Source organism: Rhopilema esculentum, chromosome 6 (genome assembly GCF_057945365.1).
Source record: "Rhopilema esculentum isolate cy_ngs chromosome 6, ASM5794536v1, whole genome shotgun sequence".
NCBI lineage: Eukaryota > Metazoa > Cnidaria > Scyphozoa > Rhizostomeae > Rhizostomatidae > Rhopilema > Rhopilema esculentum.
The window spans coordinates 10,129,521-10,144,920 of record NC_142820.1 but is presented as its reverse complement, the minus strand read 5'-3'; the positions used below and the strand labels follow the sequence as shown (position 1 = coordinate 10,144,920).

The window sequence follows — 15,400 nt, the reverse complement described above, 5'->3', positions numbered from 1 at the left end:
AACGATGATAAGCAAATTTAGCAACAATTTGCAGAATTATTAGTTTGTAAGAAAATAATAATGTAATTGCATATTGAATAAACGTACTCCTCAACAGAATGCTCAGCGGGGATTTTTGACCATAGCCTTGCATATCGAACGGGTTGCACAGGTTCTTGGGGATCTCTATCGATGTGCAAATGCAGCAACAAACGACAAAAAACAGCTCGTAGGGAACATGGGAGCTGCTCGTCGGCAATACATCTAAAAACGAGATAAAACCAAATCAATAAAATCTTGAATAATTTGTCAAAACTGTTTAGGTCGCAAGAAAATTGGAGACCCAAAGAAAACAAATAAAATATTAAAATGAAAATAAAATTTTTAAGAGAAATGACATTTACACGAGAGAGTCAGAACTGTACTACAATGGTTGTAGTCCGTTAGTACACTGGAAAAAGACGACGTCAAATAGGACTGCCTGCAAAGCAGCTGGCTTACATGCATTAAATGTACAACCAAGTGTTATACATTTGCAGTTATTAATTATAACTGCAGAACAAGTACGTCATGTATCGTTATAAGTAAAATATATGTGCAAAATCTAACTTAATTATCCTTAAAACATTATTCAATTAATAGAATCATTTACTTTAACAGCTTGTCTTTTCTGTTAACCTTACAGAAATGCTTTAACAAGATAATAAGCTGCTATTCAATGAAATTTGGACGTGAAATTCTCAAAATAACAAATATCAACAGAAAAAGATGGAAACCTTACATTGCTGGCATAAAGTAGTATTACAATGATGCCAATCAAAAGATTCTAACAAGAACTAAATTATGAAACTGAACTATACTGAGTTCTATTGTAGAAACTTGGACGGATTCTTTTATAGAACTGAATCTTTTATAAAAGCATTCATGACATTAAAAGTTTAAATGCTGTATTTAGCATCTAAATATCACTAATTCTTCAATACACTCATACAATTTAGATTTGCTCTGAATATGTTATGTCAAGACATGAGGTAATTCTGTTTTGAAGAAACGTGAGCTCTTTAAAGATTGGTTGTGTCGCAATAACGACAAAAATGCAAGCTTGTTTCAAAAGATTACTCAAACATACTCTTATGTTATCTCAATTCCTAAAAATTACATAAAATACTATAGAAATAAATAAACTAATAAAATATCAGAAGACAGCGAAAGAAGATTTGTTCAAAAATAAGCAACAAAAGCTTTAAAAAAGATTTTGGATAAATCTTTCCTCAAATATGAAAACTAGCTGCAATAATATAAAACTTGTTTGCAGACTAAATCTTGCTACATACAGCTTGCCATCAACTACCAACTACAATCATCAATTCCTGGTGAGAAATCTACAAAAAAACAGATTCAAGTGAGAAGATATCAACGAAGTGGTAGGCCCATGTCAAAAGTTGTTTCTTCAACTGAGAAATGCACTTGCTACCTATCTTCATCTGTGAATACTCTGAATTATAAACAGTCTTGCTATATCTACAGTGAGACTTCAAAATAACGAAGACTAACTGGATAAATGTTGCAGTCTGCTTGGTCTGGTACCTCAAGATTACTTCTACAAGAATTTTACCACAGAAAGGTTACTTTAAAAAGGCAATTATTCGTTCTCTATTTAGAGGTCTGTTATTGCATGATTTTCATTGAATTAAGCCGATCGCATATTCTAGTCAACTAGCAAAAATGGGGAATACTTTAAATGATTGATTTTCATTCAGAAACATCAACGAAAAACACGACCGGTTATAAGGTACAGGGGTTTTTCCCCTTTTGTTTGGAAACTTTATTTAAAAGCAAAACTAATGAGTTTTTCATACTTGAAAACTGCGAAGAGACTTTATCAACTGCGAAGAGACAATCGAAGTTTAACAGAACAAACTGTCGCATTACGTCACAAGAATAATCTTCTTTACACCAAATATGAAAAATTCAAAATAATCTACTCAGGATAGAAAAGATATCCAGTTACCTAAGCATCAGGTCGATGTCCAGTTGTTTGCTTATGCTATTGATAGCAAGATACTGACGATCTAAGCACATCTGTGCAAACAAATGAAGTTGGTTTCTAGAACGAAATATAACGCCTGTTGTGAAAACCAATCAAGGCTGCTGAATTAAGCATATTACAACTGCATAAAATGAATTTTTTCATCATGACGAGAAAATCGTCTGGACAAAAATTTTGTAGACAAAACAAAATGAGTGGAATATATGCATGGTGAAGCTACAATGCAGAAGTTCAAACGACAGTACCGTAAGTCCTCGATTAGGCACACGGAGGCTTTTTCGCAAAATAATTTCGGTGTAGGGGCTTATTCGAGGGGCGGCCTCTTCGAAGGCAGGGGCTTTTTCAGGACTTAAAGTGTTGTTGTGGCACTTACGCACGTGACAGGGGGATATAGGAAAATTAATCGCTCGATAAGAATGATAAAAAAACTATTTTTAATGTCAAACCTACAATGAATGAAATCAACTACAAATTTGAACAGAGTTTCCAGGAAATCTCTCAGGGGTTTTTTCTTTTCCTTTAGACTCCCTTCTGAGAGTTTTCCCATCTGTTATCCTCCAGTCTTGAATTTTCACACGAGAAACCGTAAAATATTAATGATTATAGATATTTTAGACTTCCTTTTCTTGGTTTCCGAGTGGAAAGGAAACCTCGTAATCGCTGGAGTCCATTTTAGGAAGTAAATGAATTGTAAAAAGATAGAAAGGACTTCCTTTATTCGAGACGATACAATGCTGTAAACACAAGGGTAAAATGTAGCAAATTTTGTGCAACATACAAGTAAAAACTGAGGATGCTGACGTCATCTGGCAAATTGTTTCGAGCTCCTCTTGCTAGAGCGCGCTGAGATTTCATTTGTGTTCCTTCCTTCCAGAACAAATAAACATCGTTTTCAAACACCCTTGAAAAAAGTTTAATCATCAGCATTAAAAGATGTACACACGTGGAGAATCAACGTTGCCATGAGCTCATTTATTCAATGAACGTATTACACTAAGCTGCTGAAATATTACCATAGGAGAAAACCATTTGACAATATTCTCATGGAAAATAAAATAAAACTAAAGCTTGGTTCATACAGATCCAATCGTGTGGAAACGGACACCAGGTACTCAAAGCTAGAATTGGCTGAAATGTTTTTTAGCAACATAATTGACAGCGTTTTCCATAGCATGGGTCTAAGGAATCATGCGATTTTAACAGTACGCCGTTTGAAACAGTACGGCGTTTTGAACAGTGAAGCGTTTTAAACTGTACGGCGTTTTAAACAGCGAGGCTTTTTAAACAGTACGGCGTTTTTAAAAGAACATTGTTTTAAGTCAATCTTGTTGATGTTGAAAAATATGAACTACTCTGCTGCTTCGAAAATACAAGGTTTGTTTATTGCGCGTTGGCGTTTTAAAAAGCAGATGTATTCAAACTTCTGTATTCAAACTTATCTAAATTTTGGTGCAATAGTTTCTATGATGCATAGGGGTTTGGCTCTCTAATTCCCTAGTAATTGCAAAGTTATTAGAGTAATTGCCAGCACTGTATGGAACTAATTTTCCCAAACGAAACATCAATTCCTACAGAATCCCCCATCTATCATGCAGAGATGTCAGTTAAATTTTTACCAAAGTCTACGCAAAGAATCAAGATAACTAAAGCGTTATTGCATGCCATACCTTGTTTCAATCAAAAGATCAACGTTTCGAGGATGCAGAACGGACTTGCAAATTAGCTCTTGCATTGACGGAATGGCAGTGTCGTTTGAAACACAGAGATCCGAAAGATAGTCCAAAAACCTACAATATACGCAAATATTGGATAAACAAGAAAATTCATTCCAAATATAGAAAAAATTCAAATGCACTTAATTGAAGTAAGAAAAGTAATTCAATAATCAGAACTGTTTGCACGTCAACTTCGAATATCTAATAACACCAATCTGGAGTTTATCAACGATAATAGTTTCAGCTATATTTTTGATAAGTCAACAAGCAGCATTCTGACAACATAAGATGCTTAAGCAGCCTTCAAGACATAGTTTTGTAACCTCCATTACCTGTGGTCTCTCTTTCGTCTTACAAGTGTGACAAAAGTCTCAATTTCTTTCGCTGTTATATGCTTTTCAAGCAATTTTCTGTTATTATGCACCAAATCTGTTATTGTCTCTTCTGCCAACAGATCATAACCAATTTGCGATTGCATGAAACCGAACTGTTTTGCGACGTATTCCTAAAAAAATACCTTAAGTTGTTCAATCAATGTTAATGGCCTAAATCAGCCATAATGTTGCCACGTGTAAAACAAGTAACCTAGGTGCCGGAAATATATCCCAAAATAAATCCGAAGAAGAAGCATGCTCAGAAGAGGATGCTTTTTGAGGCCCTAGAGCCGGTGTAAATTGACAATTAAAATATGAAACATAGGGCTTGACCGATATAAGATCAATGATTTTAATTATCAAAGCTTGAAAAGGCAAAGAATTGAGGGATTGTGCTGAACATCGATAGACGTAAAGCAAGATTTAGAATATCAGCACAATTTATTTAGAAAAGCTGCTTATCAAAACATGAGCCTTCAAAAATACAAAACACCTACGAGATAACAATACCAAGAAGATACGGAGCGATAAATTTTCGTTAGATGTAGAGACATTTTAACTGAATTTGCATTTAAATTTCCCAATGAAATTTTTTGCAAATACAATCGCGATAATATCGATGAATGTTGTTTATATTGCTTCTCGAAGAACGTTCTCCTCTCCTATACAGTAAAAGGTTCTAGAAAATCAGGTTTTTTATCTACAAAAGCACTAAGGTTGCTGCCACCTCCAAGGAATTACCAATTAGTATACGAATTGGACTAAATCGTCTTTGCAGAGTCGTTGAAGATTCTGGCCAAAATAACAGAAAGCGAGCTTTGAATTTCAACATTGCACTAGAAAACGATTATTTTGAAGAAGAAGAATAAATTAAACCAATAGAGTGGAAATGTGATGACGTCACCAAAACTCTATCTTTAGAATCTTTTGTTTTTGACCATCTGAGCAGAAGGAGCCTGGTGCACTATCCGTCGATGTTCATAACAAATTTTATCTGTTTTGTTACAGATTCTCTTAAATGTGGAAAATGATTATTTGAAGTTTTTGTTAATGTGTACCTCAGGCACAATTAGAGGTATATTCATGGTGCCCTTTCACGTTATATGTTCGAAAACCCAAAAACGACGACAGTAAGAGTTGCGTTTTTACATTTCAGCTAGGGTACCTGGTTTTTGCGATAATCTTTAGAGCTGTTTCGAAGGAGCCTGTATGACAGCCTCAAAATATGTCTTATCGGTGCATTCCTTGTGTCTGACAGCTCGTCTATTTTCAGCATCGGACCACCGGCAGCTTTGTCAACAAACGGGGACTTCAGCAGTTGAAAAACCTACAGAAAAATAAAAAAAGCTGCTAGGAAACTAATAGCAAACAGGGATCTAGAATATGCTCATTTTTTATTAGATTACTTTACGAGAACGTTGTCTCAAGGTATAAAAAATGTTTCCAAAGGCAAAACATTTTGATTGTGAGCAGAAACTTTTAATGCAACAAATGTAAGATGTGACTAAAGTTTCTTGCTTATTTTGTTGTTAGTATGGTCCGTGTTTTATCAGTACACATCTTCTGTGCGAAAACAATGCGTTCGTTCGGCCTACTTTTATACATTCGAAACGAAGTGTAAATGAAGTTAACAACAAACAAAAAAACAAACACATAACCTTTTAACAACAAAAAAACTGTATGCTTAAAGGATAATAATTTCCACTTGGCGAAATATTGAATTACTCAACTTACAATTGCGCTGACCTCCTATACATGAGTTAGTTATAGATTATAAAACCATGATTTACATTTTCAAAGAATCATAATACTAAGATGAAAAAATTTATATCATATGTAGCGAATAAGCATCTTCATGAAAACTGAAGGAAGTTCATAAGATGAGTGTCTACTTGAGTTCAGTCATGTCTAGTTTATGAGGAGCTTCTGCAGACTGATAATTCTCTAAGTTTGATACCTACCGAATGTATAAAAAAGAACATCAATATATTGTGTAGTAAACTAAACTTTTAGGATACGATTGATGTTTTCAGGAAAATATTTTTAAAAATTCCTCTCGCTGTAAAAGCCCTTGTACCAATAATTAGATATTGACATTTCTAATTGTATACATTTCGAAATAATATCTGGCGTTTTAGATGAATTCTAAAAAAATCCTCTGCCAAAAACTCCAAGGGCCATAAATCTTTAAAATCAACAGTGAATTAAGCCGAGAAGAGCGAGTTCTTGAACTGCCACCCACCAGTTTCAGGACGTTTTGCTCTCTTGCTAGTTTTTGCCGCTCTCTGTCAGGTTTTTGGGATGTAATTGAAAGAACGTCTTGCTTGTTAGTTGTCATGTCCACGTTCAGCACGAACAGGTTGATATCTGTTAAAAGCTGTGTAAGGCTCCTGTAAATTACCGACAAATTAGTATGACATCGGACGACAGAGGTCATGCAAATTAAAAAGTCAAAATACAGCCTATCAGTTGTACATAAAGTAAAAACAAGCCGAGGGAATACTAGTTCTACTAGTTTCTAAGGTTCTAATTTTGCTAGAATGAGAAAATAAGCTCTGGGATTACATAAAGGTGTGAAAAGAGGTGTTAGGCCGAAAAATATATCCCATCTTTAGCTCGAAAAACCTGTCATGTGTTACATTTTATCGCTGGTGTTTAAATCAATGCTCCATGGTTTATTAAAAGGAAAAGGGGCTTGGAAATACGTTCATTTTAGCAGATTTAAGGTTATGATCAATAATGAAAATACATTTCAGGTGCCTTCAACTGGAACAAAAAATACATCGTAATAACGCCGAATTCCGTAATAACGTCGAAGACACCTTCAAAGCAAAGAAAATAACTTGTACCACAACATATGTTCTTTTTCTATCATTCACCTAACAGGCACTTGTAAGATACACTTTTCAAACCAGTGACTGGGTAGTGTTCGTAGGACAAGAAGAGACTCAAGTATCTCATACTGTCACCTCACCTAACCAGAGGACAGAGAGCTAATTGCTAAATACTTTGGGCAAGCTATCTAGCCATATTCGAACAATACAGAACAATTCACAAATCTTTCATTGGGGTTTACAAAGTCTCCAAAAAACGTTTAAGCGTTTTTTGCGTACAAATCAATTAAATTTCAGACTCACTTTCGGTCAGACTGCGAGAAATGACCATCCTCCATCTTTTTACAGTTTTCAGCTACAGCTCGACTAGCATCATTCATGAAATCGAGGTCCCTAACTTCTTCCGCGTTCACGTGAGTTATAGCAAATGCTTCTTTGTCTTCTTTGATTACAGCAGTGCCAACCTACAGAAGAAAGCGGTTCATTTCAAGTTATAGAGAGCCACACGATGAGGTGATCGCAAAGAACTCGTGTATATGACGGCTAATTATTATACGATTGGCAGAGCTGGTTTGTGCCAAGGCGAGTCTGTTTGCGTTTCACATGACATTGTCAAAAATGCTTTCACTCTTCCAAAATAAGAAAAAGAAACAGAAAATAACTGTGGATTTTAAAGATTAATGACCAATCAATTTTCTTTTAAAACGTGTGATTAAATTTCATCCATTGCTGAATTTTGTTGGCAAAAAGTAAACTTTTTCAAAATTTTCGTTCTTCCGTTTTATAATCAATAGGAACCGTTACGTTTCAATCTTTTAAAAAGAACAGCAATGCTACATTTGGAATAGTAGAACAACCCTTTTACGTTGGACAGATTGTCTGGAAGCACGCTACCTTGGAGTTAGGGGATGACAAATGTTGTTGGCCTAAGTCCGTCAAATAGCAGGCTAACAAGATATGGAACTAGCATGAAACCTTTCTTGAAGATAATCTTAGTTACCTTGAGATGCCTGTGGCAAAGAAGTACCATTTCATTAGCCAAGCTAGAGCAAAGTTATCGAAAAAATTTAAGACACGACAAGGTTTCTGTTGTGCAAAAAGAAAGATTGGCTCAATAATATCGAGTTAAAAATACCTTGTGCATGACTGGTCGATCTTCTTCAGAGTCAATAGGAATCGACGTCGAGTGGACCCATGTATATGTGCAGACATGCTTTAAACGAACATACGATGACCTGCGGGACAAACAGTTTTCTATAAGGAGCTGAATGCAACGGCGGTTTCATTGGAAACCATAAAAGGAAGACAAAGGGAAGGAGGAAGGTTTGTTAAAAGTTCGAACTTCTTGCCTCCTTGCTTATAAGTGCAGATTTCGATTAAGTCAGGAAAAATAATAACGAGGATGCTGGAAAAAGACCTTTGCAAAATGGCTGACCTGTTTCAATATGGGACAGTAATTGTAGTTTCTAATAACAATAAAGCAAAGCAAAATATTTTCTATTAGCTGCATGTTCAGATGTCAGAAAGAACTGTTAAAAAATGGAGAATAGATTATCAATATGTTAGTTCTAAAAAATGATGATGATTAAAAATATCAATGCAGCATTTCTGGGAGCAAATAAGCAAACAAAATTTAAACCTGTTTACGAAGCTACAACGCCTGTCAAAATTACTTGGGACGTTGAACAGTTTGCCTTGTATTATTTTCTCTTAATTTGTTATTCAAAATACTACTAATTTCTTCCCCCTTCCTCTGGGACATTATTGATAGTCAAGGCATATCATATAAGCCGAACAAGAACGCACTCAGGAATACTTTTCTTTTTCGAAGCAAACCAACATTGATTCTAGGGGGGAAGGAGGATGGCGGAAATTGCCTTTGTAAACCACCGTTAGTGTTCCAAGACTTTTGAGGAGGGTTTGAGGTTTTTTCTACCAACAAGGCAGGTGGGCGTCAATCAGAACATCTTTGCATTGACGTTAATGCAATCGAAACGTTAGAGAAAATATGAGAAAATTTTAACCTATGCATATGCTTATCGCTGGATTGACCTTGATTTGAAAAGAAAAGATACACTCCTTTTAGCTGAAAGCTCTTGAAGTTTTACGAATTCATGTGGCAAACAAAATCAATAGTTAATGAGCCGAGCAGAAGGTCAACCAAAGTAGATTTATTTTCATTCAAAGAATTAAGATATTTTCTGTCAAATACAAAGAATCCCAGGCCCACCCACATCAACATGAAAATTTAATATTTTTCAATATTTTAAGAAGCGACAATCTAAGCTATTCCCTGATTGAAAGAAATATTTTACAATTTTTCTGTCTTTTAATGCACCAAACCTTTCAATATATATTTTTAAATTAATACTGCTACAACCCTATATTATTTGAGCCAAGCGGAACCACACTTTTCGACATTCGATGCAAACAATTGAGAGAACCACTTTTTGTACTTGCAGCCAAACGACATTGAAATATAAAAGAGCTATACATGGCAAAGGGTAAATTTTTATTTAAATCAATACTTCGTTAACTTTTTCTGTCATTATAGACTCTTTGTGTCCATCAATGCGTCAATTAAAAGCTTAATCAGCAAAAATGATGAGGTGAAGTACTCACTTAGGAACCAGATCATCACTTCTCTGCAAAACCGTAGGGTCCAGTTCAAAAATCGAGGCAAGGTCATTTCCACTGTCAACAGAAATCAGCGTATACACAGGGTTTGAGCCACGAAGTTTGTTTCTGTTAGTATCCTTTGATTCACTGTCGTCTACCTGCACGTAACATTATTATCAGAGCGGGGAAATAATGTCAAGGTTTGGAATAAGGCTTTAACTTTAGTAGTCTTCAAATAAAAATTTGAGTCTTTAAGATCTTGTATCTCTTATCCTCATTTTTGATTATCTTAGTGTTGATTCTCTTAGTAAGAAGGGGAGAGTGCATGAGCAAAGAGAAAATCACTGTAAAGGTGCTTACATTTTAGATTTTGTCAGCCACTCTGAAGAGTTTAAAAACATTAAAATATGGCCAATTATTTAGGATTTTTACCACATGGTCATTTTCATGACTTTGATCGACTTTTTATAATCTATGAAGGAAGAGGGTGCTTGAGTATTTCGAGTTCTGTTTCTTCTTCATCGGGCAATTTTGCAGTACGATATATTTGTCAACTATGCAATAATCATAAGAAATATATGCTGAATCCTCTTTTGAATGATTAGGCTAACAAAAGAATTGACCATTAAGTATAGGTAATTATTCAAAAAGCCGTGATATTAATAAACAAAATCGTTACCTTGAGGGCAAAACTATTGTATAACTTAGGAAATCCATTATAGCTGTTGGCTGGCGTCATTGCTTACAAATGTTATTTGCTTAAATTTGGTACTGCTAGGAGATTCCGTCATTGGTATATTATGGTACTGCTAATGCGTCAGGTTAACATGTATTAGGTGATACGTTGCCAAGAAATGCCATGATTTGTATATCAAAGAGAATTAGCACGAGGTCTTTGGGTTAAAAGGCGATTGCTACCTCTACAAGTAGGGAACCAATCGTATGAAAGTCCTTTCTGTTTCAAAAATTACAAATTCTTCTGTTCTGAGATACAACTCAATTCCTGCGGCATGAGAATGGAACTTAAAGCTATTTTTAGACGACCAGGATTTAATATGCGTTAGTTCGATTTACAGAATGAATAACCTTGGAGATAAAGGCCTACGTTTGCTAGCAGTGTTTAGATCTGCAGCAAAATCTGCACTCCAACAGAGAGCTTAACCAGACAGATTTAGAAACTAGCTGAGCAGTTTAAGAGCACATTAATTAATGTAGAAACAAAAAATCTCAAAACATCACAATTCTGTAAACATATGTTAAAGCACAAGAAACTCTGCCTGCGACAGCTGATATTATTTTTCTATGTCGACTAGAAATTAACAAAATCTGTACCGCATACTGCAGGAAGTCCCAATTCTATCATGTCTAAAATCTTGAGAGTTTAAGCCTACTCATTTACAAGTCATTGAGCTTGTAACTTCACCTGCAGCATTGAATTGAAATTTAAATCATGACTAGCTGCAATCACTGCAAAATTACTTGGGAAATTCAATAGTTTGCGCTGTGCTTTACCGTTTTTCATTTGTTTTCCCGAATACTACCTCTTCTATCCCTCTTTCCTCCCAAAACAATATTGATAGCTTAGAAAAAATATCATACAAGCTACAAGAAAAAAGTGTATTCCATTATCGCTCCCTTATTTTATAGCAAATCAACATTGTTTCAAGGGGGAGTGGAGGTAGCTGAAGTTGCTTCTGAAAACTAAAGTTAGTGTTCCAAGACATTTTGGCAGTGATGGCAGCTGACAAATAAAAAAAATGTGGTTTCAGCCCACTGGCAACGTGTTAGGTTTTTCCTTTCATCCATCTTCTGTTATCAAATGATTGTTTTTCATCCTTCTTATGCAATACAATCTAGCATGTGAGTATTACGTGTTTGAACCCTGGCAATTTGGTCTTTGCATTTACAGGTGACTATTTCACTAAGCTTCAATCGGATTTTTGTTTTATTCAGTAACTCGTGTACTTTTATTAAGTTGAAATTTGGCATTAAACAAATCAGATCACTCTTGCATTAGCAAAGTATTGTCCCTTTTAATCTCAGAGCCGAGGCACTCTAGAAGCAGATAGAAATGTAAATCTCATAAACATTAGGTGGAAATCCTATTCTTGAACTAAACATCTCTGGAAATAATTCTGTTTTCTCCAAAATCCCGTATGCGAAATCGCGAGGGGTCGTGAGCATTCCTCCCTCCAAGTTATCGAAAGAACGGGGATACGCTACACTACCTGAGAACGTCTTCTTATTTACAAATTTAAAGCCAGTCTTGTTGACAATAAGTTGCGATGTTGATTATAAAGAGGTTGCAAACAAGGATCTTAAGCAAAAACTACCTCTGCAGCAAGATATCGCCCAGTTGCGAGATGCTTGAATCGAAAGAAGCTGTTCCAATGGGCAGCACCGCTACGACATGCATCTTGGTGCACGACCTACAAAAATGAGTAGAAAGTGGCTTGAATGAAAACATTTGTTTGTCAGAAGACCAATGAAGCTAAAAATGTTGCATAAACCAGGAGTTTCAACTAAGGCTATTAACCCTAAAATGATGGCTTTATGTAAATGACGTATGGTTAAACTAACAGCCCTAATAGCAGGCCAATTTAGACCACTGTAAAAAATTTGAAAGGATACAAAAACATAATCTACTAAAAGCAAAGACTACTGATTCTTCTAAATTCTACCTACTTTGACTACTACTGACTTTGATTTCAGGGTCCAAACTACAAAAAGAAGCTCCACAAACGGTCTAGCTGCAGCAATGTGTTTTAAACATCAGTAACAATTTCAAGGACCCTTATTTGGGCAAACTGTGCGTTATGCTATAATCAATTGCATCGCACTCGTACCTCGATTTCCCACAGTGCCTTCGAGCTTGTTGCAGAGGTGGCGGTAGCACGTGCTGTTGTTCTAAGAAACACGTGAGACTTCCTTTTATATTCATCCATCGTCAGAAACTTTTCTTGTTCCGCATGAAAAAGTCGTATGACATCACCCTGCAAAGAGTTTGTGGACAATGAGAATGCGACAAAGTGATAAACAACTTACAAAAATTAGCAAACAAAGTTGGACAAAGGGAAGACTGAAACCAATAAAAGCAAAGCGATTATAATAGTGACTATTATTAGCGATTATAGTAATCATTCTAAAACATATATCTGAAACATACTCCCTTTAAGACATCGTCTCTGTTTTCCTTGTAATCCATATAAAGATTGATTTTCCAGCAAGTATTACAATTAACGGAGTTCACCTGCAAAAAAAGTAAAAATTTTCACACAAGAAAAATCAACAACATAGGTGAAAAGGCACAACAATATTGGTCATTGTTAAAAAAAGTAGTTTTTTAGAACCCATTAGTATAAGCTTGACCACGAATTATGTGGATGGATATGCGTAAAGGATATCAAACCAGAATGACTTTGTGAAGAACGGTAAAAGTAGTAAAGCGTTCACAAAGAATAAGAGATGTTCCACAAATATTTTTTGGCAGAATTCTTAAAGGCAAACGACAAACAAAAAAGTGGCTTAAAGCCACCTGTCAATCAATATTAGCCAATCACTGATCGTGTGAGTAGAATCACACTCACTGATTGGTCAATTTTTGATTGGAAGATGACTTAACCCACTTAAGTATCTGTCGATTGCCTTTAAAAGTATCTTCTCGAGAAATTGAAGAAGCTGAATAGGTAGAAATGTGTGTTTAACATTTTATACGTGTATCATATTGTACCTCTCTGCATCCAGGCTTATCTGATAGTTCATATTTGCTAACGTGCAGTGGTTGGCCTGCATTGACTGGGTTTAACACAACTTTATCTCCCACCACCACCTGGAATATGACATATAATTCCTAAAGAAAATGACGCTGAAAAAAGCAAACATTCTCAAAATTATAAAAGCTTTTTCGTCTGATACTCCTATGAGTAAAAAACACCAGAATGAATTTCCGCTCTATGATTATAAGATCTTGATACACCTAGTATTAAATTATTTTTATGGCCCGTATCAAGTGACCTTTTGTGCAATATCCTGAAATGATTACAAAGATAATATACATAAGTCTACTGCCAGCTGCAGTTTCCCTTTGGTATTTGCTGATTTATAGCACAGTTTTTTGGACTTAGTTTTATCGACAATGGCTTTTTAAAGGTTTCCTAAATGACTTTTAAAGAAGCGCCGAATTTGCTGTTGTAACAGAGATAAGCATATAAGCTGTTTACATTATTTACTCATATTGAATATTTTAGACATTCACTCACATTGTCACCTGGCGTTCGCAGCTTGTAAAATGGTACAATATAAAACCATGACCCCTAGAAAATAAAATAATTTCCTTTTAAAAACTATTTCGATAGAAATGGCCATACAGATTTTGGCTTTTCAAGTTTGGAACAGTGTCAAAACTGATTATACCAGACAAAATTAAAGATACCAATTAGTTTGGGGACAATCGCTGAACGGGTACTACTTTTGCGAAACTCCATATTCTTTTGCTGGTCATGTCATCTGGCCTATTTGCAGTCACTGAAATAAACCAAAAAAAGGTACAATAGACGAAGATTGAATTTGACTTATATTGTACCTCGTTGCCTTCAGTATCCAAATGCACTCGCATGGCATTCTTTTCTAGTAGTGCAGGAAGCCGCTTGTTAACAGTAAGGTATTTGTTACTCTTGATATGCAATAGCTACAAAAAAAAGCCACACTAATTATTCAAATACAATCCAGAGGAATTGGAGAAGAAAAGCTATTGAAGGACGAAAGCAAGTTTATGATGGCTGGCATACAATGAAGACAAGATGATTAAGTGGTTCTGAGATTCCGTAATACTTTTGGCGTTAGCAGTTTGCAGACTGGAAGTAATATCAAATAACGCAAGCAAACGATTTAAAAATACTGATTAGCATATAAAATTTTCCTGAGAAGATGCTGGGATAGGTACATACATAATTAGTATTTGTTTGAACTATTAGAAAGTTGCAATTAGTTATTTGAGCTGTTAGAGATTTTGGCATTGTGAGCATCCACAGATTTTTATGGTTACTAGGCATTTCACACAGCCAACCAAAAACACCAAAGTCTAAAAAACGATTTATCTCTTCAAAATCTGCTCTCCTGCAACAAAGCCGCAACAGTGCTCTTAATAAACAGTAGATTAAGCAACCTGTATGACGCCCCCGTACTGCACAACAGTGGAAATCATTCTCTTGCCATCTTGTTCGTTTTGTTTCTTCTCCAATTCAGCTGCATGCTAGGAGCAAACAATGAAGGATTAATATTGAACCAGAAGCCAGGTAGTCAATAAATCAAATTGCATTTTCAGACTTTGCATGATCAGAACGGGCTAAACTGTTTACATTATTTTGGTATACCATGACGTTTATTTATGCTTGGCTTGCACAACTTCTTTACTTACATGCAACTTCTTGAGGAGCACAGTATCGCTGGTTGTCGAGACAGCAGGTTTAGCAGCCTTCCAGAACTGATTCTGGGCAGAATACCGATTCATGGGGCATACTTTGAATAGGCAGTCTGACAAAGAAATTAAAAGTCAAAATATATATTCGATAAAGTATCAACGTTTAAACCAATTTTAGAAGTACATAATTTGCTATTTTCAAATCCTTAAAATTTTCTACGTGACTGGCTCACTAAATAAGAATGAGAATGGCTTTGAAAAAAAGCAAACATTTGAGTAAACTAAAGCTTTTCGTCTGACACTCTTCAGAGTTTAAAACGTCAGAACATAGATCTAAAACTCTACGTTAGGAAATATATATGCTTGCGTTTCTGATTGGCCTATTTCGATCCACAACTGGGTATATATAT

At 35.4% G+C, this 15,400-nt stretch overlaps 1 protein-coding gene across 2 annotated transcripts in view; it reads right to left on the bottom strand.

The window, feature by feature from the left end:
• LOC135686051 (inositol 1,4,5-trisphosphate-gated calcium channel ITPR1) overlaps positions 1-15,400 on the bottom strand; it is a 54,644-nt gene that overhangs the window by 30,724 nt on the left and 8,520 nt on the right. For both annotated transcript variants that reach the window (XM_065202202.2, XM_065202201.2), the window contains 18 exons: positions 14,988-15,103; positions 14,736-14,822; positions 14,154-14,258; positions 13,831-13,884; positions 13,302-13,400; positions 12,738-12,821; positions 12,418-12,564; positions 11,905-12,000; positions 9,575-9,729; positions 8,088-8,187; positions 7,256-7,416; positions 6,361-6,508; positions 5,284-5,445; positions 4,077-4,249; positions 3,697-3,816; positions 2,808-2,930; positions 1,991-2,086; positions 88-243 (listed from right to left, as the gene is read on the bottom strand). In XM_065202202.2, the coding sequence (XP_065058274.2) occupies positions 88-243; positions 1,991-2,086; positions 2,808-2,930; positions 3,697-3,816; positions 4,077-4,249; positions 5,284-5,445; positions 6,361-6,508; positions 7,256-7,416; positions 8,088-8,187; positions 9,575-9,729; positions 11,905-12,000; positions 12,418-12,564; positions 12,738-12,821; positions 13,302-13,400; positions 13,831-13,884; positions 14,154-14,258; positions 14,736-14,822; positions 14,988-15,103 (2,182 nt within the window). The remainder of the gene's footprint in view (positions 1-87; positions 244-1,990; positions 2,087-2,807; positions 2,931-3,696; positions 3,817-4,076; positions 4,250-5,283; positions 5,446-6,360; positions 6,509-7,255; positions 7,417-8,087; positions 8,188-9,574; positions 9,730-11,904; positions 12,001-12,417; positions 12,565-12,737; positions 12,822-13,301; positions 13,401-13,830; positions 13,885-14,153; positions 14,259-14,735; positions 14,823-14,987; positions 15,104-15,400) is intronic.